The sequence below is a fragment of the Oncorhynchus clarkii genome, chromosome 17 (assembly GCF_045791955.1).
Source record: "Oncorhynchus clarkii lewisi isolate Uvic-CL-2024 chromosome 17, UVic_Ocla_1.0, whole genome shotgun sequence".
Classification (NCBI taxonomy): domain Eukaryota; kingdom Metazoa; phylum Chordata; class Actinopteri; order Salmoniformes; family Salmonidae; genus Oncorhynchus; species Oncorhynchus clarkii.
The window spans coordinates 30,409,042-30,432,474 of record NC_092163.1 but is presented as its reverse complement, the minus strand read 5'-3'; the positions used below and the strand labels follow the sequence as shown (position 1 = coordinate 30,432,474).

At 42.7% G+C, this 23,433-nt stretch overlaps 1 protein-coding gene across 2 annotated transcripts; it reads left to right on the top strand.

Annotated features, from left to right (window-relative positions):
• The first annotated feature begins 1,044 nt into the window (after window positions 1-1,044).
• LOC139370692 (oxidative stress induced growth inhibitor 1) lies at window positions 1,045-16,142 on the top strand. 2 transcript variants are annotated; one of them, XM_071110320.1, is made up of 6 exons: window positions 1,045-1,328; window positions 3,971-4,047; window positions 6,440-6,576; window positions 7,013-7,204; window positions 9,843-9,934; window positions 11,773-16,142. In XM_071110320.1, the coding sequence occupies exons 2-6, from the start codon at window positions 3,990-3,992 to the stop codon at window positions 12,821-12,823; spliced, it is 1,530 nt and encodes a 509-aa protein (XP_070966421.1). In that variant the 5' UTR covers window positions 1,045-1,328; window positions 3,971-3,989; the 3' UTR covers window positions 12,824-16,142. The 2 variants fall into 2 exon arrangements, with proteins under 2 accessions (XP_070966421.1, XP_070966422.1); XM_071110321.1 differs by having other exon boundaries at window positions 1,067-3,116.
• Window positions 16,143-23,433: the final 7,291 nt, after the last annotated feature.

Here is a 23,433-nt window from a genome sequence, read left to right as displayed (position 1 = left end):
TAGTTCCAACTAGGATGTGAACGTGGCAAGTGGCCCCTGCAAGTGTGTGAACGCATGCAGGAAGGCATGCGAATTGCGGGCCCCGAATTGTGGGTAGAAATCACACCCTTCTTCATTTGAGATCATTCCATTTGTCCTTGAAGGAAATCTCCATCCACCCTCGGCACCAGACCATTCAAAACAAACTTGCCCAGTTGCTTGCATGATGTTCAGTGCTATCTGTGATCCTTGGGACGTCCATACCCTAAACCCTAACCCCTAGCATTCAAGATGTAAATTTCAATGGGGTAGGGACGTCCCAAGGATCCCAGATAGCGCAGATTGCATCATTAAGGAGGAAGCCTATAGTAATTTCAAGCATTATCTTCAGATGACCATGACGAGAGAGGCAGGTTGAAGTGGCCAGAGTCAGAGTTGTGCAGGAAGTGTTGTATGTTGAGGCAGTGAAAAAAGTAGAGGATGATGGGTCAAGGGTGAGGGACCCTGAGAGGATCCCAGTGAGTAGATTTTTACCAGCACAGAGGGATAGGACAGTGAGTGATTTATGTTTGAGTAAGGTTGGCTTCGTAGCAATGGTTATCAACTGTACTGCAGAAATGGAATGTAAACTCGCAGAAAATATATGCTGTGGTGGAAGCTGCATAGAAGTATTTGGGTATACGAGATTTGAATTCAGAAGAACTACAGGGTGTGTTGAGGGATGGTGTCCCGTCATCCCAGTATGTTGACATGTTGCAGGAGCAGATAGGGTCAAAGTAGTGGAATGGGGGAGTGGGTTTTTAATGAGTATCGGTGGCAGTTGAAGAGAAGTACCTGGGTATACAATATTTTAATGCAAAAGAGTTAATGGGGTGGTGATTTACATGTTTTATGAAATAGTGATATATAGGTGTAGGGTTAATTGGTGTAATTATTATTATTATTTAGGAACCGGAATAATTAAGAGAAATTAATGTAGGTAGGCCGTGACTGGGCTCACACTTCAGTACAGTAGGTGGCGGTGTATGCACTTTAAAGTTGGATGCGATCCACCAACCCAATCCCAAAGACGAAGAAGAAGGTGACCATGAGTGGCTGGTGAACACAACGCAAATAGGAATTATAAAATTAGTTCATGCTCTTCCTCCATCGCGGGTTACCGTAACATTGCAGCATTTTACACATGTCGGTGAAAGAGTCACATAACGAGAATTTGAGGCATATCTTTAGAGATTGCAGTCGGTTGAACCTGCCTGGGGAAGGAATCGAAGGTTTTCATCAAGGGTAGGCGTTTGATAACTAGCAACGTTTAAGGGATATCAACGGTAGCCTTGTCTTCATAGCTATCGGTAAGTGGAAACATTGTAGTCAATATTTCAACATTTTCGTTCTCCTTATTGGGCCCATTTAGCTTTTCTCCGACGTATTCTAGGCTTGCTGATGTGTCTGTTGGTAAATAGCGAATTTGACGTGGTTTCAATGTGCCGGTTGCCGATGGAAACCGTAGACGGGAACCCAGCATTAAAGTAGAAATCTAAATCATTTAAACAAGGCTATCAGTCTAGACGTTTTGCGTTGGATTCAGGTTGTGTGTTTAACTTTAATCTATCGACAATTAGGCTACAGTCCAGTTAGAAGGCTACAGTCCAGTTAGAAGGCTGCGTCGGCTGCCGTCAGATGGTCCACTACGAGACTTACAATCGGGCTTGGTTGCGGGTACTGTGCACGTCTCGCGTAGCGCATGGACGGAAATTATTGGCTATAATACAGGACCCATGATTCATTCGAACCTAGCGAGCTAATTTGACAAGCATTTTCAGCTAGCATGGCGAAAATTGACATGTATTAAATGTATGTTTAACATGGCACATTATTTATAACCATAGCGCATTGAGTCGTTCGCAGTTATATCATAACCTCATGTGGTCCTCTGGCAGGATTACATCATTGGTACAGTGAAACAAAGACCGGCAGATGGCGGGATTGAGTCGTTTAATTTTACCGTCCAAAGGCAAGGCAAACCTGTTCCTAGATGTGTTCTAAGACGAAATCAACAGTACAAAACCAATGATGAAATCAACTGGGGAAAAAAAATATATGTTTTAAGCAATTGATCTTGTCATCATGACTATGAACTTTTAAACTAACACCACCAGTCTGAGGTTAAAAAAAGTGTAATTCCCCTCAATTGTATGTGGTCCAAAACTTCTGCATGTGTAATGTAGTAACACATATTGTCCACATTATGGAAAGTAGCATAATAATCATGAATTAGATATGGCAAAATAATTCTATCTTAATTTAGGATGATAGTAAATGAAGCAAACTCCCAAGATTTTTTCAATAATCACATTTTCTCTCTAGTTTAAACATTTCGTTACCTTCTTTATGAAACACCATTTTCCACTGCCATGCTATGGTGGCTAATGCTAATTCCTGACATTGAGTACAGCATTCAGACAAAAGGTAAACAGGCTACTGCAACCTGATTGGCTGTATGTAATACGCAACATCCGGAACTAGCATTAGCCACTCTAGGATGGTGGTGGAAAATGGTTTCATAAAGAATGCATATTTCACCTGCTTTTTTTCCGCCTTCTCTCCATTAAATCGAGTTAAGGAGGAAAACGTTGCCTTTCCAGACTGAATATTTTATGTTTCGAACCGGTCCATGGGGGATATGAGTGTATAGCGGGCTTCGTACAGTCCCTTTAGACGTTAAGATGAAACGACCCAACATCGGCATCTGCCGGCCTTTGGGCTACCCCAGGCCTATCATACTAGGCGTAGAAAAAAGGCTGTGGGCGGAGAAAAAGTTTACTGTAAAGTTGACTTGTTTGGTTATGACTGCTTTCTTGAACAATATTTTATAGACAATCGTCTGCCAAGTTAATTTTTTATTTAACCACGAAAAGACTCTTTAGTTGAAACGTTTACAGGAGAGGTGCAGTTTGACAAATTGAGCTATTAGTTGTCCCATTTCAGACAAGTAAGCCTTCGCCCCCAGCATGACCTACCTTGACAAAATATGTAGCTGTAACGACTGCAAATGTATGCAGGCTTTGATCACTGACATGTCATTCACGGACAAGTACAGACTGACACATGTACTGAAAGGCAGGCAGACAGAGACGACAGTAAGTAATGTGACAACTGAGCACAATGTAATTCTTTGGGATGAATACAAGAAAAAAACATTTGAAATGTCAATATTTATGTTGTGGTCTGACAAAATGTTTTTAACAAGGACATCTTAACCTAGATCTTGTGTAGGCTAATATCTCACTTTAATCCTGTCCAGCTGTTCTATATAAGCCTATAAATAATATGGGTTAAAGTATTTAAATAATATTGCACTGACTGTCACTAGAAAAGGTAAGGAACATCTGCTTGTAACAGTCAAATCTTAGTCAGTCCACATAGTTTCCTTTGCATTGTGAGTCCGGCTCAGCTGGATTGAGATGATAAAAAAAGCTGCTTGCTGCGCTATCGCTTTAAACTTTCTGCCGAGTCACGCTTACATGCAAAGTGAGTTGTATAACCACGCTGCTTGCTGTAAGCCTCTGCAAGGATCCAGTAGGGGTCCCAGAGCTTTCTGGTATGACCTGTCTCTTCCCCCCCATTACTCACTTCACTACTGTACTACTTCTCCCCTTACATGCTTAAAGCTGTCCTCGCCCCCTACCTGGCTAAATTAGATCACTATTGGACCCTTCCCAGCCATTTTAAGTGTTCTCCCTCAACTATTTGAGTTGAGTTTTAGCTGCAGTTTCCGTTCCACATTTATCTTATCTGTACACGTTCACCTTGACTTGAGGACACGGAGGCTGGTCTCGCCCAGACGGAAGTGTTTTGTTTCTTTTTATGTGCAGTTATGGAAACCAGCTTGGCAATGTGTCATTGGTGGACTGTGGAAATGTACTGAAGTAGAAGACCAGAGCAGGAATTTAAAGGCTAATGGTTAACGTCCCTTTTTTTTCTCTCCTTGCAGATAAAAGCATACAGTAGCCATGGACCTGCAAAATAAAGATATCCTTCCCAGAGAGATTCTGCCAGTTGTTGTCATCGGTAAGACTGGGGTTACTGTACACATTCAGCTCTGAAAGACTTGACTATAAAACCAGATTTGGTTACAAGTTATTTCTACACACAGTAGGGAATTTGGTCAAAGATCTTTTCAGGGACTAGACTATGAAACTGCTACCGGTATTATAGGGAAGGAAGTAACACTTTGCACAACAGTGTTTCTCTTCTGAGGCAATTTCCAAATTGCATACGGTGGGTGAAAGGATGCATTGTCACCAAAATGTCAAGTGCCCTAGATCCTAGTAGACTCACAAGGCTATCAGGTCGTTCCAAGATATGACACCCACCATCTCAGATTGTTCTAAAATGATTTCTGTAGTTAGAAACCGTTATGATTATCATTTCTACAACATTATTTTTGTTGAAAGATAATTGGATCTCTGAGAAATTAAAATAATTTATTGCAGAACATGGTAGTTTCAGGATGTAGGATGGGACATAAACCTAACAACTTCTATTTGATTTTTTCTATGAACGGGGGGGGGGGGGGGGGGAGAAAGAAACACCATCAAATTCACTGAGAATACATTGCATAGGATGAAAAACAATACATCTCCATACTATTCATAGATAACTGATACTGTATACTCATTGTTGGGTATGAAGTGGGTGGCTTAACATTTCTTTGGATTCTTACTCATAGTTAGAAAGAAACGTTTGGATGTTAAGTACTATATGTATTGAAAATGATATGAATCGTGTAAATTAAAATAGTCAATTTGTTTGCAGTCAATTACCTTAATATGTCAGAGACAAGATTATATTTCAACACAATAATGTCGCAGGAATGTTAATGTTATGTTTCTTACAACAAACAATGTCGGAACAGTCTGAGATGGTGGGTGTCAATCCCCTTTCTTGTGCTTTTTGAGGTGGAACGACCCCATAAGAACCTAGTTTCTTAGAATGAAGGCCCTTGTGTGCTCCCCTTATAAGAAGAACACCTATGTCAAATGACTCAACTTTTTTAGCCTATTCTTAAGCGAGGCATTCTTAAAAGCCAAGTATATTTTTATACAAATACTTTTTTGACTGCTATTGATGGTTGATTCTCATATCAGATTTTTACATTCCTGATGAGCCCTCAAACATTCTGTATGTAGGGCTTTTGCGGTGATCATATTACCACCACACCAGCAGTCACGAGCCATTACTGCAGTAAAATTTGACGTCACGGTAATCTCTTATGCACTCCGGACATGCTTGGTGGTACCCAACTCACTAATGACCATCAGGTCGCTAATGGCCTGGTACTCATGGACCTGTTGTACCTAACCACACTGACATCAATGCAAATGCAATCAAAAGTCGCATCAAACACTAATCATCAAAACACTATCATGCTTTTAAAACTCACCTCACTGTGATTGATCAATTTGAAGAAAGAAGTTCAACAACAGGTTTCAAAGCCTAACATAACAAGATGGACAGCACTTTCTAAGGTTGTGAATAATTCAAAACATCCATACGTATATGAGAGATAATACGTAGGCCTATAAATGAGGAATATCACCTGTCGTGCAGCGAGAGGCTGCATGCTCTTCAAACAGTGGTTGGTTCATGGAGTGAAATAACCAGAGTAGCCTACCCAGGCTGATTTGAAAATTGAACCAGCAGGAACGCGGCCTCCATTCACTATTTGAGTGCATATGGATGACTCCTTTTTTCCCCTGGCCATTTTAGTTCTTAACCAAAACTAATTTGACCTATTAGTAAAGACATAATTGAAAATAGTCTGATGGGGAAAATATAATCACTTGATGTTAGAATAGCCTGTGCAGCCTGAGGCAAGGAACAGAGCGCAAACTTTTTTGCTTAAAATAATGGATTTATTGTGATGGATATTAAATTGTTTTAGACAATTTTAAATGTAGATGTTCCAAAGGCGTGCATCAGTGGCTTGTATGTGTGAAGGCCTGGAGATACTAAACGTGTTTATGTTAATTTACTGTCTATTATCGTGAGACCAGCAGTCTTTTGCCTGGCAATAACCGGCTGACAAAATTTAATGACAGCCAAAGTCTGTATGAGCCCCCAATTAATGTTAATATATTGCCTTACATAATATTAAGGCACTACATTATTATATATTTTTTACCTTTATTTAGCTAGGCAAAACAAATTCTTATTTTCAATGACGGCCTAGGAACAGTGGGTTAACTGCCTTGTTCAGGGGCAGAACGACAAATTTTTACCTTGTCAGCTCGGGGATTTGATCTTGCAACCTTTTGGTTACAAGTCCAACGCTCCAACCACTAGGCTACCTGCTGCCCCAGGTAGCCTAGTAGCCTAGCCTACATAAACAAACAAAAACTGTAGTGGTTAAATTTATTCAACTTGTCTGAACTTGCACCTCTTTCCCTTTCTCTCCTAGGTAACGGCCCCTCGGGCATCTGCCTGTCATATCTGTTGTCAGGTTACACCCCCTACCTGTCTCCAGAGGGCACTCACCCTAACCCCCTACTGCAAGGCAAGCTGGATCAACAGCCTCATTTGTCATTGTTGGAGCTGGTAAGAATGACACCTCATCTGTCTTCACAATGTCTCTGTGACAACTTGCATTTTACACCTAGCGTGGTGGGTGTTGGTTTACAGTTGCCTGGGGTGGTTGTAGGTGCTAGTTAAAATGTTCTGTAAAATGCTGTCTGTTTGTGTTTACCATTTATTGTTTGTTGGTAGTTATGCAACTATTACTACCTGTATGTATGCTCAGTATAAATATTTGTGTGGCCCTAAGTAAGGTCTGTATGTAGGCTACAGGAGGTTTTGTAAATAAAGTTGTGTCCATGTTACAAGCTTAGTAAAAAGCTTTATTCGTGTCCTTGATAAAGGGTGGCATTTTGTTTTTCAATGATCTAGACCCTAAAACAAATTACATAATAGGTAGGTAGGGCTACTTACCATAGTCTTTGTACTAAGTTGTTTACGTGTTTGTTTCTGTGTGCAGGACCTGGAGTACCTGTGTGAGGGACTAGAGGGCCGCTCCTCCAACCCCGTGGCTGTGCTGTTTGACTCCCTGCTCCTGCCCGACAGTGACTTTGGGCTGGACCATGCCTCACCACTGCTTTGGCGCTACGAACCGGAGCGGGCCACCCCACACCTGGTGCTTGGCAAAGGACCTCCAGGAGGAGCCTGGCATGTAAGTGCACCGTCCATAATAATTGCCCAATACAATGTTGAGCCCCTGGTCCCTACTTTGTGCAGATCTAAAAAGGATTGGTTATTCCTAGAATTCCATCTTGTCCTTGTGATGTTGCTCACAACAATCTAATCATTTTCAGATACACACAAGGTTCTTTTTGGAAGGAGCCAGGTGGTGATTTGCAATTGGGTAAAAAAATTGGGTCATAAACACATTCTTTGCTAACATTCAGAATTGGTCTGTCACAGCCTTAAATCTCTGAAGTCTGTCTAAATCTCTGAAGGCCTTAGGTATTTGGTATTTTATTAGGATCCCCATTAGCTGTTGCTGAAGCAGCAGCTACTCTTCCTGGGGTCTATACAAAACATAATACAGAACATCAATAGACAAGAACAGCAAAAGGACTGAACTACACAAATTTAAAATAAGAACAGTAGAACCAAAAAAGGTCCTACGGACAGTTGCATGCATACATAAACTCGCACACATACATAAACTCAGCAAAAAAAGAAACGTCCTCTCACTGTCAACTGCATTTATTTTCAGCAAACTTAACACGTGTACATATTTGTATGAACATAACAAGATTCAACAACTGACACATGAACTGAACAAGTTCCACAGACATGTGACTAACAGAAATGGAATAAGCATCACCACAAGTGCATAAATAATACAGCTGACAACACAGTTTACAGATGGATATAGGTTGCAACTCAGTTTGTAAGTTCTGGGGGGGTGCAGTTACTGTATTTATTCAATTGACTTATACTGGTGGAGATTAATGATTTGTTGTTAAGGTGGACTCTATCGGCGGTACTCTTGGTTGAGTGGGTGTGTCAGGTCGGTGGCAACTTTCGCTTCTGCCCTTGACTAGAGGTCGAGCGATTTAATCGGAATGGCCGATTAATTAGGGCCAATTTCAAGTTTTCATAACAATCGGAAATCTGCCGTTTTTTATTTTGTTTTTTTATACCTTTTTTTTATTTAACTAGGCAAGCCAGTTAAGAACAAATTCTTATTTTCAATGACGGCCTAGGAACGGTGGGTTAACTGCCTCGTTCAGGGGCAGAAGGACAGATTTTCACCTTGGATCCCCCGAGCTGACAGTCTTGCAACCTTACAGTTAACTAGTCCAACGCAATAACGACCTGCCTCTCTCTCGTTGCACTCCACAAAGAGACTGCCTGTTACGCGAATGCCGTAAGCCAAGGTAAGTTGCCAGCTAGCATTAAACTTATCTTGTAAAAAAACAATCAATCATAATCACTAGTTAACTACACATGGTTGATGATATTACTAGATATTATTTAGCGTGTCCTGCGTTGCATATAATCTGACTAAGCATACAAGTATCTGACTGAGCGGTGGTAGGCAGAAGCAGGCGCGTAAACATTCATTCAAACAGCACTTTTGAGCGTTTTGCCAGCAGCTCTTCGTTGTGCGTCAAACATTGCGCTGTTTATGACTTCAAGCCTATCAACTCCCGAGATGAGGCTGGTGTAACCGAAGTGAACTGGCTAGCTAGTTAGCGCGCGGTAATAGCGTTTCAAACATCACTCGCTCTGAGCCTTGGGGTGGTTATTTCCCTTGCTCTGCATGGTTAACGCTGCTTTGAGGGTGGCTGTTGTTGTTGTGTTGCTGGTTCGAGCCCAGAGAGGAGCGAGGAGAGGGACGGAAGCTATACTGTTACACTGGCAATACTAAAGTGCCTATAAGAACATCTAATAGTCAAAGGTTAATGAAATACAAATGGTATAGAGAAAAATAGTCCTATAATTCCTATAATAACTACAACCTAAAACTTCTTACCTGGGAATATTGAAGACTCATGTTAAAAGGAACCACCAGCATTCATATGTTCTCATGTTCTGAGCAAGGAACTGAAACGTTAGCTTTCTTACATAGCACATATTGCACTTTTACTTTCTTCTCCAACACTTTGTTTTTGCATTATTTAAACCAAATTGAACATGTTTCATTATTTACTTGAGGCTAAATTGATTTTATTGATGTATTATATTAAGTTAAAATAAGTGTTCATTCAGTATTGTTGTAATTGTCATTATTACAAATAAATAAATAAAAAATTGGCCGATTTTAATTGGTATCATCTTTTTTGGTCCTCCAATAATCGGTATCGGCGTTGAAAAATCATAATCGGTCGACCTCTACCCTTGACACTCTCTCCAAGAACAGCACTTCCATGTTCTTGACATGAACTCCACTGATTTTGATTGACAGCTTTACTATTTTGTGTAATCGTTTTTTTGTTTGAGATGGATAGTTATAGTCAATCTCTTGGTAAATTCCTTACATAGTATACTTAAGGAAAAATGTTGTTTATATGTCATGGCTAACTAATGGCATGTAGCTCGTAAAACCACCTGTAGTTTGCATACCTGCAAATACATTGGCATGTAAAACAGCAAGGGACAATGGCAGACCATTGCTTTCTGGGAAAAAGGTGGGTGAAATATGCATCTGATGACCATTGACCAGAACACTTTGGGCCAAGGCCAAAAGTAACACCATTTATAGGAAATAGGATGCCATTTGGGACACAAAGGTTTGCATATGTGGCTTTCAGCCTTGTGGTTAATGGTGCTGGTGTTTTGTGTGTTTGTCTCCTTAGGCGATGGAAGGCTCCATGCTCACTCTCAGCCTGGCTAACTGGATGGAACTGCCCGGCCTGAAGCTTAAGGAGTGGATGAGAGAAAAGCGCAGGTGGGTCCTCCTGACAAGCTACAGCACCATTAAGGACAAAATTAACTTTTCTTTTGGTATTTTTTTCATTCATCCACAGAAGCAAAGATTCACTTGCCACATCATGGTGATGATGTGTTTTGCGGCAGGTGACACTCCTTTTTTAAGTCCAATATCTTGAATGCAAAATATTTTGGGACTGTATTACACTGAACAAAAATCAATCAATTTCAAAGTGTTACAATTCAAATAAGGAAATCATTTAATTGAAATTAATTAATTTGCCCCTAATCTATGAATTTCACATGACGGATACAGATATATCTGTTGGTCACAGATACCTTGAGGTAGGGGCGTGGATCAGAACCAGTCAGCCTCGTACACCGTGACATCTCCTTTCCATAGAGTTGATCAGGCATGTGAAATGTTGTCCCACTCTTCTTCAATGGCTGTGCGAAGGAATCCTGTACAGATCCTTGTGCCATGGGGCCGTGCTCATGCTGAAACATGAGTTGATGGCAGCGGATGAATAGCACAACAATGGGCCTCAGGATCTTGTCACGGTATCTCTGTGCATTTAAATTGCCATCAATAGAATGCAGTTTTGTTCGTTGTCTGTAGCTTATGCCTGCCCATATCATAACTGCACCGCCACCATGGAGCACTCTGTTCACAACAGCAAACCACTCGTCCACACAACGCCATACACGCTGTCTGCCATCTGCCTGGTACAGTTCAAACCGGGATTCATCCGTGACGGGCACTCATCTCCAGCGTGCCAGTGGGCATTGAAGGTGAGCATTTGCCCACTGAAGTCGGTTACGACGCGCAACTGCAGTCAGGTCAAGACCCTGGTGAGGACAACGAGCACGCAGATGAGCTTTCCTGAGACTGTTACTGACAGTTTGTGCAAAAATTCTTAGGTTATGCAAATCCACAGTTTCATCAGTTATCCGGATGGCTGGTCTCAGACGATCCCGCAGTATGAAGAAACCGGATGTGGAGGTCCTGGGCTGGCATGGTTACACATGGTCTGCAGTTGTGAGGCCAGTAGGACGAACTGCCAAATTTTCTAAAACGAAGTTAAAGGCATCTTATGATAGAAATTAACATTCAATTATCTGTCAACGCCTCCGGTGGACATTCCTCCAGTCAGCATTCCAATTGCACGCTCCCTCAATTTAAGACATCTGTGACACAACTGCACATTTTAGAGTGGCCTTTTATTGTCCCCAGCACAAGGTGAACCTATGTAATAATCATGATGTTTATCAGCTTCTTGATATGCCACACCTGTCAGATGAATGGATTATTTTAGCAAAGGAGAAATGCTCACTAACAGGGATGTGAACAAATTTCTGCACAAAATTTGAGAGAAATTTGCTTTTTGTGCATTTGAAAAATGTCTGGGATCTTTTATTTTGGCTCATGAAACATGGGACCAACACTTTACATGTTGCGTTTTATATTGTTGTTCAGAGTAACAGTGGACTAATAAAAAATAACTAAATACAGTTTTTGGTGTGAATTTTTCCTTTAAGTGGCCACAGTCGAATCAGCCATTCCAGATTGACCTTATCACTGTTACTGAATCGGAGTGTTCACTTAAAGGAAATATTCTTGTTTGCATGTATTTTTTTTCTGTGTTGAGCCGCTTAGGAACTAGGATTAGCTACCAGTATTAATGCCTTAGGTTTAGTGAAAATAGAGGCAAAACAAATATGGTTTTGTGTCAAAGACAAGTGGCTGGTGAGTGAGGCTGTTTTTTTGTTTTCATTCAGGTTTTGTCCCCAAGGACCTTTTTTTGTGTGTATTTTAAACACTGGTGTCTGACCCTCATACTTAAATCTTTGTTTCAGGAACGTCCGTAACGACAGGGCCACCCCTGCCGAGATTGCCTCCTACTACCAGCACTATGTCAACCAGATGGGCCTGGAGGACAGCTTCGCCTGCGGCACCACCGTCACCTCCATACAGAGGGTGAACTGCGAGGGGGCCAGCAGCCGTTCCTTTTGGAAAGTCCAGGGGACCCAGAAGAGGGAGGCTGACGAGCTGGGGGAAGGAAGTCTGTCAGAGGTCCCCTTTATAGTATGCGCAGACTTCGTGGTTTTGGCCACGGGCACCCATGACATCCCGGCCCGTCTGGGCGTGGAAGGTGAGGGTCTCCCCTTCGTGTGCCACAGCTTCTGGGAGCTGGAGGCAGCCATCTCCAAAGGCCAGCTGGACCACACCTCAGACCCAGTACTGGTGGTGGGAGCCGGGCTGACAGCGGCCGACGCTGTCCTGGCAGCTCACCACCTCAACACGCCTGTGTACCATGCCTTCCGGCGCTCGGTCACCGACCCAGGCCTCATCTTCAACCAGCTTCCCAAGCTCCTCTACCCTGAGTACCACAAGGTGCACCAGATGATGACACAGCAGCAGCAGCATGGCCAAGACACCCCCAGCTCTGGGGGAACGGGCACCCTGGTGGACCAACAGGAAAACAACACCGCCTCCATGTCTACTGGCTCCTACCCAGGCTACGTCAGCCTGCCCAAACACCGGGTGGTGGCCTTCAAGCCTGACAGGAAGTGCGTGCTGGAGGGGGAGGACGGATGTCGCACCGTGCTGCAGGTCTCCATGGCCCTGGTGCTGATTGGCGCCCACCCCAACCTGTCCTTCCTCCCTGAGAACGGACGGCCCCTCGGCCTCAACCCCCAGGAGCCAATCACGTGCCGGCGGAACCCCCTGGAAGTTGACCCATACACGTACGAGTCGGTGTCAGAGGGGGGGCTGTATGCCATGGGGCCTCTAGTTGGGGAGAACTTTGTCCGCTTCCTCAAGGGGGGAGCTTTAGCCATCGCTAGCGACCTCGCCAAGAAGCAGCGGGCCAAGGAGGAGAATCGCACCACCCTGCGTGTGTCCTAGACTTCTAGGGGTTAAGGGTTGCGACATGAGTAAACTGCTCCTAAGGCCTGTATTATTATTATTATTATTATTATTATTATTATTATGTAGGCTGGGCTGGTCAGCTCAGGCTAAAAGACTGAAGTGCAATCTGTGACAATACGACCTGCACCAGTCCCAATATTCCTCAAAGGACATTGCCACTCTCTCTGGCTCCGCTGAGAGATTAATTTAATATTTTTACCAGGGCAGGAGATTAGGCCGGGTTGATGTGTAGCTAATCATATGGTGCAAGGGTAGAATCCAATGAGTATAGAGTACCACAGTATGAGTCATAATACCCATAGAACATAGCGGTCAAACAGGCGAATGGTTCCAATAGTTTTTACACCATTTTTCCCATAGGGGATGAACTATAAGTGCCATTATTATCTGGATGAGACTGCTGACTCGAGGCAAAGGTAAGAATATCTTTATGAACTATGTTAGCTAAATGTAGTAATTAAGAAATTGGCAAAATGTATTTAAATGGACAATTCTGTGATCTGGCTTGTGTAATTTTTAAATTGACACAATACCTCTTAGCAAAGGTGTCAGATTTGTAGTTTTGCATGATGTCTGCTTTGATGTGAATTAGCATTTTCGAATCAGTAAATAGGACCTAATATATTGATAAAAGTCCCCTTGTCCTAGAGATTTACATGGTTATCCAAGCGTCATGCCAGGGTAAGCCTACACGAAACACAGCACTTATTTTAAGTGTTTCTAAAATCCCCGATGGGAAAAATGTATGGTGGAAAAACAGTTGGAGCCATTTCCCTGTTTGACCACTAGATTTTATGGGTATTATGACACCTCCACTGTGGGGCGCTATTTGGTTCCTCATCAAGTATGCTAGCCCTATACTACATATGTAGTTTGAGTTAGGTGACTCTGAGTTCAACTTGGGATAACCGGTACCATGAAAGTGGCTCACCTTTTAGCCAGGTAAATGTTGTATGGCCACAAATCCTTCAAAGCTAACCTGCTCCAGGGCAGGTTAACTTGGGTCTAACTACATTTATCCTGAATTAAGTGTCTTAGCCACGAGTTGAGGACCAATAAAATCAGATTCCCTCACTCTCCCCAAGATTGTGTCATCATCCACTTAATTTGAGGAAGATGACTGATTTTAAATATTTATTCATCAATTGTTTTTGTTAAAATAGTCATTTTAAAATACCTATCACATTACACATTAAGTAATGACAAATGCATTTGAAACTTCATGCACAGTAAAACCTTTTTTGACTTTTCTTGGTGGGAGTGTGGAATAAAGGTGCTAGTGCATTGATAACCACAGCAAAGTAATAAAATAAAGATGGCACTCCTAAAAGTCTATTTCACACAACAGCCTGCTGAATTTACTTAACTTTTTGGCACAAATTAAAATGGCACTGACTTGCCCATGGATTGATGTTTCTGCATTGTCTCAATGAAGAGTTTATGGTTAAACTAGCCATGAGCGACATGCAGTTATAAGCCTGCTAGAGTTCGCAGCAGGCGGAACAGCAATATCCACCGTCGTAGTACGGATGAAGCCTGAGCTACACAGGGTTTTCCCATTTCAGCTATCGGTTGCTTTGTTGTATACCCCTCTTGTTAATGTTTGAAAACTCAGACGCCAACGTAACTTCTCAGCTAAATCTTTGAGATTAGCTCTTTTGTTGCATTGTAAATTTTGTTTTCCATTGTAAATCCATTTTGAAAGTGTAGAAACACATTACATTTACCATGCCATGACGTTTGATGTATTCTCTGAAATGAGAATGGTATCGTATTAATTTCATTTTTACGGACCTGTATGTTTGCCTTTCTTCAATATCCAATGAAAAATGAAGTATCTTTGTACGATAATGATCCCTATGTCAGCAACTGTGTCTATATTAGCATCTTTCACAAACAAGATAACTCAAGCTTGCCAAGCGGAGTTTGTTGTTGTTTCATTCCTGGTAGTTTTTCAATCTGTTAGACCTTAAATGTATCTGTTTTATTATATTTTTTTTAACCAGACGATACATTTAAGGGGCTATTCTCTTGATTTATTTGCAGTAAAAACTTCAAGGTAATATGTTTGAATTAAGAATTACAGTGTCAGTTTATGACCATGATCATGCTCAATTTGAGACTAGGCTAATTAGGAAATCTATGTTTAAGGCCCATATGCATTCTCACCAATCTGGGGTGACTTTCCTGAAAGCTTTGTAGCCAATGTTGTATTTTAATTTTCTTGACAACCCAGACACTGCTCTTAATTCGTTCACATACAGATTGACTACTAAATGTTGCTACTTTCTCACTGATATGGGTCTGGGTGGTGGAGACTGTGTACTGTCAGCTATTAAGCTTCAGGGAAACGCACTTATTTTTATCATCCAGAGAGAATTGTCATTTTGTGCTATCGGTTTTCTCTTGTACATGTTTGTCCAGATGGTGCCTTGGCCAATTGCGTACTCTGAGCTTCTGTTACTGCCCCAGCAGCATTTGATCTCGAGCCAGTGCCTTAAGACACATTGCCATTACCAAACTGGAAATGTATAAACTTATCATACAACCACTAGGTGGCCACATCAAATATTATATTATTCCACAGGTGTACAAAAAGTGTATTGAAGGCCTATAATGCTCTTGTAAAGTTGTGGGGCCATGTATTAAGACATCCTTTAAGAGACAATATTCATATGTCAACCAGAAACAGTTCAAACATGTCTAATTGAATCTAGTTGAGAAACTAGTTACAAATACATTCAAAGCAGCGCACTATTGACAGTCTCTTTTAAAGGCAGCCCTATGAGTGTCACACAAAATTACAACATAGTTGGTTTCATATGGCTCCTTAGCACTTGCTACACAAGGCAGTAAGACCAATGACCCACTGGTCTTTTCCATGCCAGATGTTTGTCCGATCTTACATTTTAAACCATTACACAATGTTAGGTACTTCTTAAAAATAAATGAAGAAAAAAAAGTGTATTTTACAATCATTCATTCATGGTCTCAGACAATCATTTTGAAATCCGCAGAACCCCGACCGATCAATAGAAAAGAGACCCGATGCAATATTTTCAGAGAATCTAATAGTGTTTTTGTCCACATTTGCTATAAATTGTTCTTCACCACTGTAACCAAAATCTGAGAGTTGTGGATCATTGGTTGTTTATTTTCGGGAAAATGTCCACACAAAATGTTTGATAGGTGGCTATCATGATTTCACTTGAGTGTTTAACATGTTGATATACATGCACTACAAATGCAGGATTTTCTATGGATCCTTTGTATTAAATATACTATTTTCAACAAACTGTTTTTTCCCTGGTTACATTGCCACTAGCACTGAATTAATTAATGCATTATTTTTATTGGGCAGTTTTTAAATACATAAAGTTACCTCATTCATTGAGTACGACAATGCATACATACATTGAGGATAAGAGCACAAAGTGACTTATTTCCATGTCCTATCGTGTGTGTAGTGAGAATGGACAGTTTGGGCAAGACTGGTTTTGTATTTTGCACTTCAAAGGCACTTCACATTACACTCAGTGTAAGAAATGGCTTTTCCCTCACTTGATCCACCAGATGGCAGGCTATTCTAACCATTCAGTTTGCACTAACCCTATCTGGGTTCATGGGAAGTCCATATCCTAACCATAACTCTTACCACAACCTTTTAAATGTCTACTTCAACGATGGGATGTCCCAAGGATTCCATTTATACTTTGCCATTCAGTTAGCAACAGGTTTGCATACCATGTGGAATGCAGTCCTACTGATGATACTAATGTAATAAAATGTGAACTGCTTAGAGGCTATTTTCCTTTTCCTACCCCAGAACCCAGCTGTTGAAGGTAGACTCTGCGATATGACATAGATGCAGAAAGTAAACGGTATAGTGGGTAGATTTCTGCAACAACTAAGAACGTTGAAGTGCAACGCTCAACTTTTCCACTGTTTTGGTTCCCTGGCTACCAGCGTGAAGCAAAGTCGTGCGTCTCGGTCATCTCCATCTGCGGTGCTGCTTGTTGCAACTTAATTTCGCTGAGTCTACCTTTAAAAGATGCACTACAGGATCTTAACCACAATGAATTGGATTATTAACCTATCATACGAATTGCATCAGAAAATATTTATATATACAGTACCAGTTAAATGTTTGGACACACCTATTCATTCCTTACACAGCCTGGAGGTTTGTTTTGAGTCATTGTCCTGTTGAAAAACAAATGATAGTCCCACTAAGGGCAAACAAGATGGGATGGTGTATCGCTGCAGAATGCTGTGGTAGCCATGCTGGTTAAGTGTACTTTGAATTCTAAATAAATCACAGACAGTGTCACCATTTAAGCACCATCACACCTCATCCTCCATGCTTCATGGTGGGAACCACACATATGGAGTTCAGCGGTTGGAACCAAAAATCTCAAATTTGAACTCATCAGACCAAAGGACAGATTTCCACCAGTCTAATGTTCATTGCTCGTGTTTCTTGGCCCAAGCAAGTCTCTTCTTCTTATTTGTGTCCTTTAGTAGTAGTGCTTTCTTTGCAGCAATTTAACCATCAATGCCTGATTCACGCAGTCTCCTCTGAACAGTTGATGTTGAGATGTGTCTGTTACTTGAACTCTGTGAAGCATTTATTTGGGCTGCAATTTCTTAGGCAGGTAACTCCAGTGAACTTATCCTCTGCAGCAGAGGTAACTCTGGGTCTTCCTTTCCTGTGGCGGTCCTCATGAGAGCCAGTTTCATCATAGTGTTTGATGGTTTTTGCCACTGCACTTGAAGAAACATTCAAAGTTCTTTAAGTTTTCTGCTTTGACTGACCTTCATGTCTTGAAGTAACGATGGACTGTCGTTTCTCTTTGCTTATTTGAGCTGTTCTTGCCATAATAGGGACTTCGTCTTTTATCAAATAGGGCTATCTTCTGTATACCACCCCTACCTTGGCACAACACAAGTGATTGGCTCGAACGCATTAAGAAGGAAAGAAATTACACAAATTAACTTTTAATAACGCACACCTGTCAATTGAAATGCATTCCAGGTGACTATCTCATGAAGCTGGATGAGAGAATGCCAATAGTGTGCAAAGCTGTCAAGGCAAAGGGTGGATACTTTGAAGAATCTCAAATATAAAATATATATACTTTCTTGGTTACTACATGATTCCATATGTGTTATTTCATAGTTTTGATGTCTTCACTAATATTCTACAATGTAGAAAATAGTAAAAATAAAGAAAAGACCCATGAGTAGGTGTCCAAACTTTTCACTGGTACTATATACTTTTTTTGCAGGACATAACATATACGAAATGGATGAACTAGTACACAATTTGATGACCTAGTACACAAGAAACAAAACTACTGAAATTATACAAAAGCTTGAGAGTGCATCTTTAACGTTTCTGGGTAGTGCAGTTCAGTAAATCTTTATTCAACACAATGCTAATGTTGCCCAGTGATTCAGGAAGGCGACGCGTCAAATAGTCACACATTTCCCTCACAGACAACCACTAGGGTCAATTCATATGCTGCCCATGAATTGCATCTGAATTTGCTGTGGTTATTGTTGTTGTTGTATTTTACAGTTGCTATGAGACAGCAGATTTGAGGGATCACTCTTTGATTATCTGTCTTCTTTGAGTATTTACAGAGCCCCCTGCTCTTCTATAGCCTGGGAAGACAATCTCTGCAAGAGTAGCCTAAGTATATTTCTGTCTTTCAATAAGTGTTGTTGTTGGTATAGTCTGGCTAGGGCAATTCAAAGTAAGTGCTGCCCCTACCTAGTAGCCTACTTAATCATTGCTTTGAACTGCTGAATGCTCAGCACCTTTGAATGCTGAATGCTCAGCACCTTTGAATGCTCAGCACATTCCTAGCTTCCTTTCCTACTTTCCTTCCCTAGCTTCCTTTCCTATATCAATTTCCTCCTTTCCCAGCTTCCTTTCCTTACTCCCTTTCGATCCCTAGTGGCTGTACTTCCGGCGCCGACAGAGATGGCCGCCTCGCTTCGCGTTCCTAGGAAACTATGCAGTTTTTTGTTTTTTTACGTGTTATTTCTTACATTAGTACCCCAGGTCATCTTAGGTTTCATTACATACAGTCGAGAAGAACTACTGAATATAAGATCAGCATCAACTCACCATCAGTACGACCAAGAATATGTTTTTCGCGACGCGGATCCTGTGTTCTGCCTTACAAACAGGACAACGGAGTGGATCCTATGCAGCGACCCAAAAAAACGACTCCGAAAGAGAGGGAAACGAGGCGGTCTTCTGGTCAGACTCCGGAGACGGGCACAGCGCACACCACTCCCTAGCATTCTTCTTGCCAATGTCCAGTCTCTTGACAACAAGGTTGATGAAATCCGAGCAAGGGTAGCATTCCAGAGGGACATCAGAGACTGTAACGTTCTTTGCTTCACGGAAACGTGGCTTACTGGAGAGACGCAATCCGAAGCGGTGCAGCCAACAGGTTTCTCCACGCATCGCGCAGACAGGAAAAAACATCTTTCTGGTAAAAAGAGGGGCGGGGGCGTATGCCTTATGACTAACGTGACATGGTGCGATGAAAGAAACATACAGGAACTCAAATCCTTCTGTTCACCTGATTTAGAATTCCTCACAATCAAATGTAGACCGCATTATCTACCAAGAGAATTCTCTTCGATTATAATCACAGCCGTATATATCCCCCCCCAAGCAGACACATCGATGGCTCTGAACGAACTTTATTTAACTCTCTGCAAACTGGAAACAATTTATCCGGAGGCTGCATTCATTGTAGCTGGGGATTTTAACAAGGCTAATCTGAAAACAAGACTCCCCAAATTTTATCAGCATATCGATTGCGCAACCAGGGGAGGAAAGACCTTGGACCATTGTTACTCTAACTTCCGCGACGCATATAAGGCCCTGCCCCGCCCCCCTTTCGGAAAAGCTGACCACGACTCCATTTTGTTGATCCCTGCCTACAGACAGAAACTAAAACAAGAGGCTCCCACGCTGAGGTCTGTCCAACGCTGGTCCGACCAAGCTGACTCCACACTCCAAGACTGCTTCCATCACGTGGACTGGGAGATGTTTCGTATTGCGTCAGATAACAACATTGACGAATACGCTGATTCGGTGTGCGAGTTCATTAGAACGTGCGTTGAAGATGTCGTTCCCATAGCAACGATTAAAACATTCCCTAACCAGAAACCGTGGATTGATGGCAGCATTCGTGTGAAACTGAAAGCGCGAACCACTGCTTTTAATCAGGGCAAGGTGTCTGGTAACATGACCGAATACAAACAGTGCAGCTATTCCCTCCGCAAGGCTATCAAACAAGCTAAGCGCCAGTACAGAGACAAAGTAGAATCTCAATTCAACGGCTCAGACACAAGAGGCATGTGGCAGGGTCTACAGTCAATCACGGACTACAGGAAGAAACCCAGCCCAGTCACGGACCAGGATGTCTTGCTCCCAGGCAGACTAAATAACTTTTTTGCCCGCTTTGAGGACAATACAGTGCCACTGACACGGCCTGCAACGAAAACATGCGGTCTCTCCTTCACTGCAGCCGAGGTGAGTAAGACATTTAAACGTGTTAACCCTCGCAAGGCTGCAGGCCCAGATGGCATCCCCAGCCGCGCCCTCAGAGCATGCGCAGACCAGCTGGCCGGTGTGTTTACGGACATATTCAATCAATCCCTATACCAGTCTGCGGTTCCCACATGCTTCAAGAGGGCCACCATTGTTCCTGTTCCCAAGAAAGCTAAGGTAACTGAGCTAAATGACTACCGCCCCGTAGCACTCACATCCGTCATCATGAAGTGCTTTGAGAGACTAGTCAAGGACCATATCACCTCCACCCTACCTGACACCCTAGACCCACTCCAATTTGCTTACCGCCCAAATAGGTCCACAGACGATGCAATCTCAACCACACTGCACACTGCCCTAACCCATCTGGACAAGAGGAATACCTATGTGAGAATGCTGTTCATCGACTACAGCTCGGCATTCAACACCATAGTACCCTCCAAGCTCGTCATCAAGCTCGAGACCCTGGGTCTCGACCCCGCCCTGTGCAACTGGGTACTGGACTTCCTGACGGGCCGCCCCCAGGTGGTGAGGGTAGGCAACAACATCTCCTCCCCGCTGATCCTCAACACTGGGGCCCCACAAGGTTGCGTTCTGAGCCCTCTCCTGTACTCCCTGTTCACCCACGACTGCGTGGCCACGCACGCCTCCAACTCAATCATCAAGTTTGCGGACGACACAACAGTGGTAGGCTTGATTACCAACAACGATGAGACGGCCTACAGGGAGGAGGTGAGGGCCCTCGGAGTGTGGTGTCAGGAAAACAACCTCACACTCAACGTCAACAAAACTAAGGAGATGATTGTGGACTTCAGGAAACAGCAGAGGGAACACCCCCCTATCCACATCGATGGAACAGTAGTGGAGAGGGTAGCAAGTTTTAAGTTCCTCGGCATACACATCACAGACAAACTGAATTGGTCCACTCACACAGACAGCATCGTGAAGAAGGCGCAGCAGCGCCTCTTCAACCTCAGGAGGCTGAAGAAATTCGGCTTGTCACCAAAAGCACTCACAAACTTCTACAGATGCACAATCGAGAGCATCCTGGCGGGCTGTATCACCGCCTGGTATGGCAACTGCACCGCCCTCAACCGTAAGGCTCTCCAGAGGGTAGTGAGGTCTGCACAACGCATCACCGGGGGCAAACTACCTGCCCTCCAGGACACCTACACCACCCAATGTCACAGGAAGGCCATAAAGATCATCAAGGACATCAACCACCCGAGCCACTGCCTGTTCACCCCGCTATCATCCAGAAGGCGAGGTCAGTACAGGTGCATCAAAGCTGGGACCGAGAGACTGAAAAACAGCTTCTATCTCAAGGCCATCAGACTGTTAAACAGCCACCACTAACACTGAGTGGCTGCTGCCAACACACTGACACTGACTCAACTCCAGCCACTTTAATAATGGGAATTGATGGGAAATGATGTAAATATATCACTAGCCACTTTAAACAATGCTACCTTATATAAATGTTACTTACCCTACATTATTCATCTCATACGCATACGTATATACTGTACTCTATATCATCGACGGTATCCTTATGTAATACATGTATCACTAGCCACTTTATACTATACTATGCCACTTTGTTTACATACTCATCTCATTTGTACATACTGTACCCGATACCATCTACTGTATCTTGCCTATGCTGCTCTGTACCATCACTCATTCATATATCCTTATCCCCTTACACTGTGTACAAGACAGTAGCATTGTCGGAACTAGAAGCACAAGCATTTCGCTACACTCGCATTAACATCTGCTAACCATGTGTATGTGACAAATAAAATTTGATTTGATTTGATTTGATTTGATTTGATTTAGTTTCCTTTCCTCCTTTCCCAGCTTCCTTTCCTCCTACTATAGTAGTGACTTTGGGCATTCTACACTACTACTACCGCTACTATTACAGTCAATATAACAGTAGCAGCAAATCAGTTGCCTTGTGGTAGTGTCCACCCTGAGATTGGAAGAGTGGGGGTTCGATCCCTGGTTGAGTCTTACCAACCAAAGACTTGACCTGATGCACCTCTGCTTGTTTTTTACAGACTAAAATAAATCAAATCTGCAAATGATCATGCGAAAATGCAAAGATTGTGTGATTGTGCCATGTCTGAAATTATTGTGGTTTTCTCCCAAGTCCCACTAATGTATTCCAGCACCTGTCAAATCCAAGCCATCTGACATTAAAATATTGAATATTGAAGTGTTACACCCTCTATAGCCATCAGGGTTATTATGTGTCGATTATTACTCAGTTTTGGGACGAAAGCTTCAGGCAACACATCTAATCCACAGCAGGAACTTCCATGTTTGGCCTTGTTGTCAGTATTGGAAAGCAGCCAGATCAGGAACTCCTTATATGGGCACAGCCTTTTCATATTGGGATGTGGCCCAGAGCAGGAACTCCATACATGGGCACCGGCATTCATATTGGGATGCAGCCCTGGAGCAGGAACTCCATATATGGTCCTAAACCCCCATTTTGGAACTAAGCCTATTAGTAAGGAACTCCATAAATAGACATAGAGCCGTGACCATGCCAACTTGCATCCAATCTTCATTAGCCACAAGCCCACCCCACTCACCTGAATCCCTGCTGCCAAATCAACAACCCTCATAGTATGTTAACAGCATATACCTTCATGTCTTTGTACTTCTGCTAAACATGCAAGTTGTACTGCAGGTTTGGGGAGCTCTTTTTGCCTCAGGGGGATGCGGTTTCTGTCATGTCTGTCTGTCCCAGAAAAGATCAGGTCCCTGCCTATTAGAGAAGCTGCCTTTGCTGGGGCCCCTGCCTTAACCCCCACACCTACTTGGGGCCGATCTCAGCCTGCCATCCATCCTCAGGCTGCTCCCACCAGTGCTGCTCTAGGTTGCCATGCCAATGGGAATGCCTGAGCCCACTTCCCGCCATGCCATTCCAAGTTGGTGCCCTCTGGTATCAAGATTGGACCAGGGCCCAAATGTGTGAAGTCCTGACCAGAAGGGG

Coding starts and splice junctions, on each gene's coding strand:
- LOC139370692 (XM_071110320.1), top strand. CDS start 3,990: ATGGACCTGCAAAATAAAGATATCCTTCCCAGAGAGATTCTGCCAGTT. Junction 4,048..6,439: donor TCTGCCAGTTGTTGTCATCG/GTAAGACTGGGG, acceptor TTTCTCTCCTAG/GTAACGGCCCCTCGGGCATC. Junction 7,205..9,842: donor CTCCAGGAGGAGCCTGGCAT/GTAAGTGCACCG, acceptor TTGTCTCCTTAG/GCGATGGAAGGCTCCATGCT.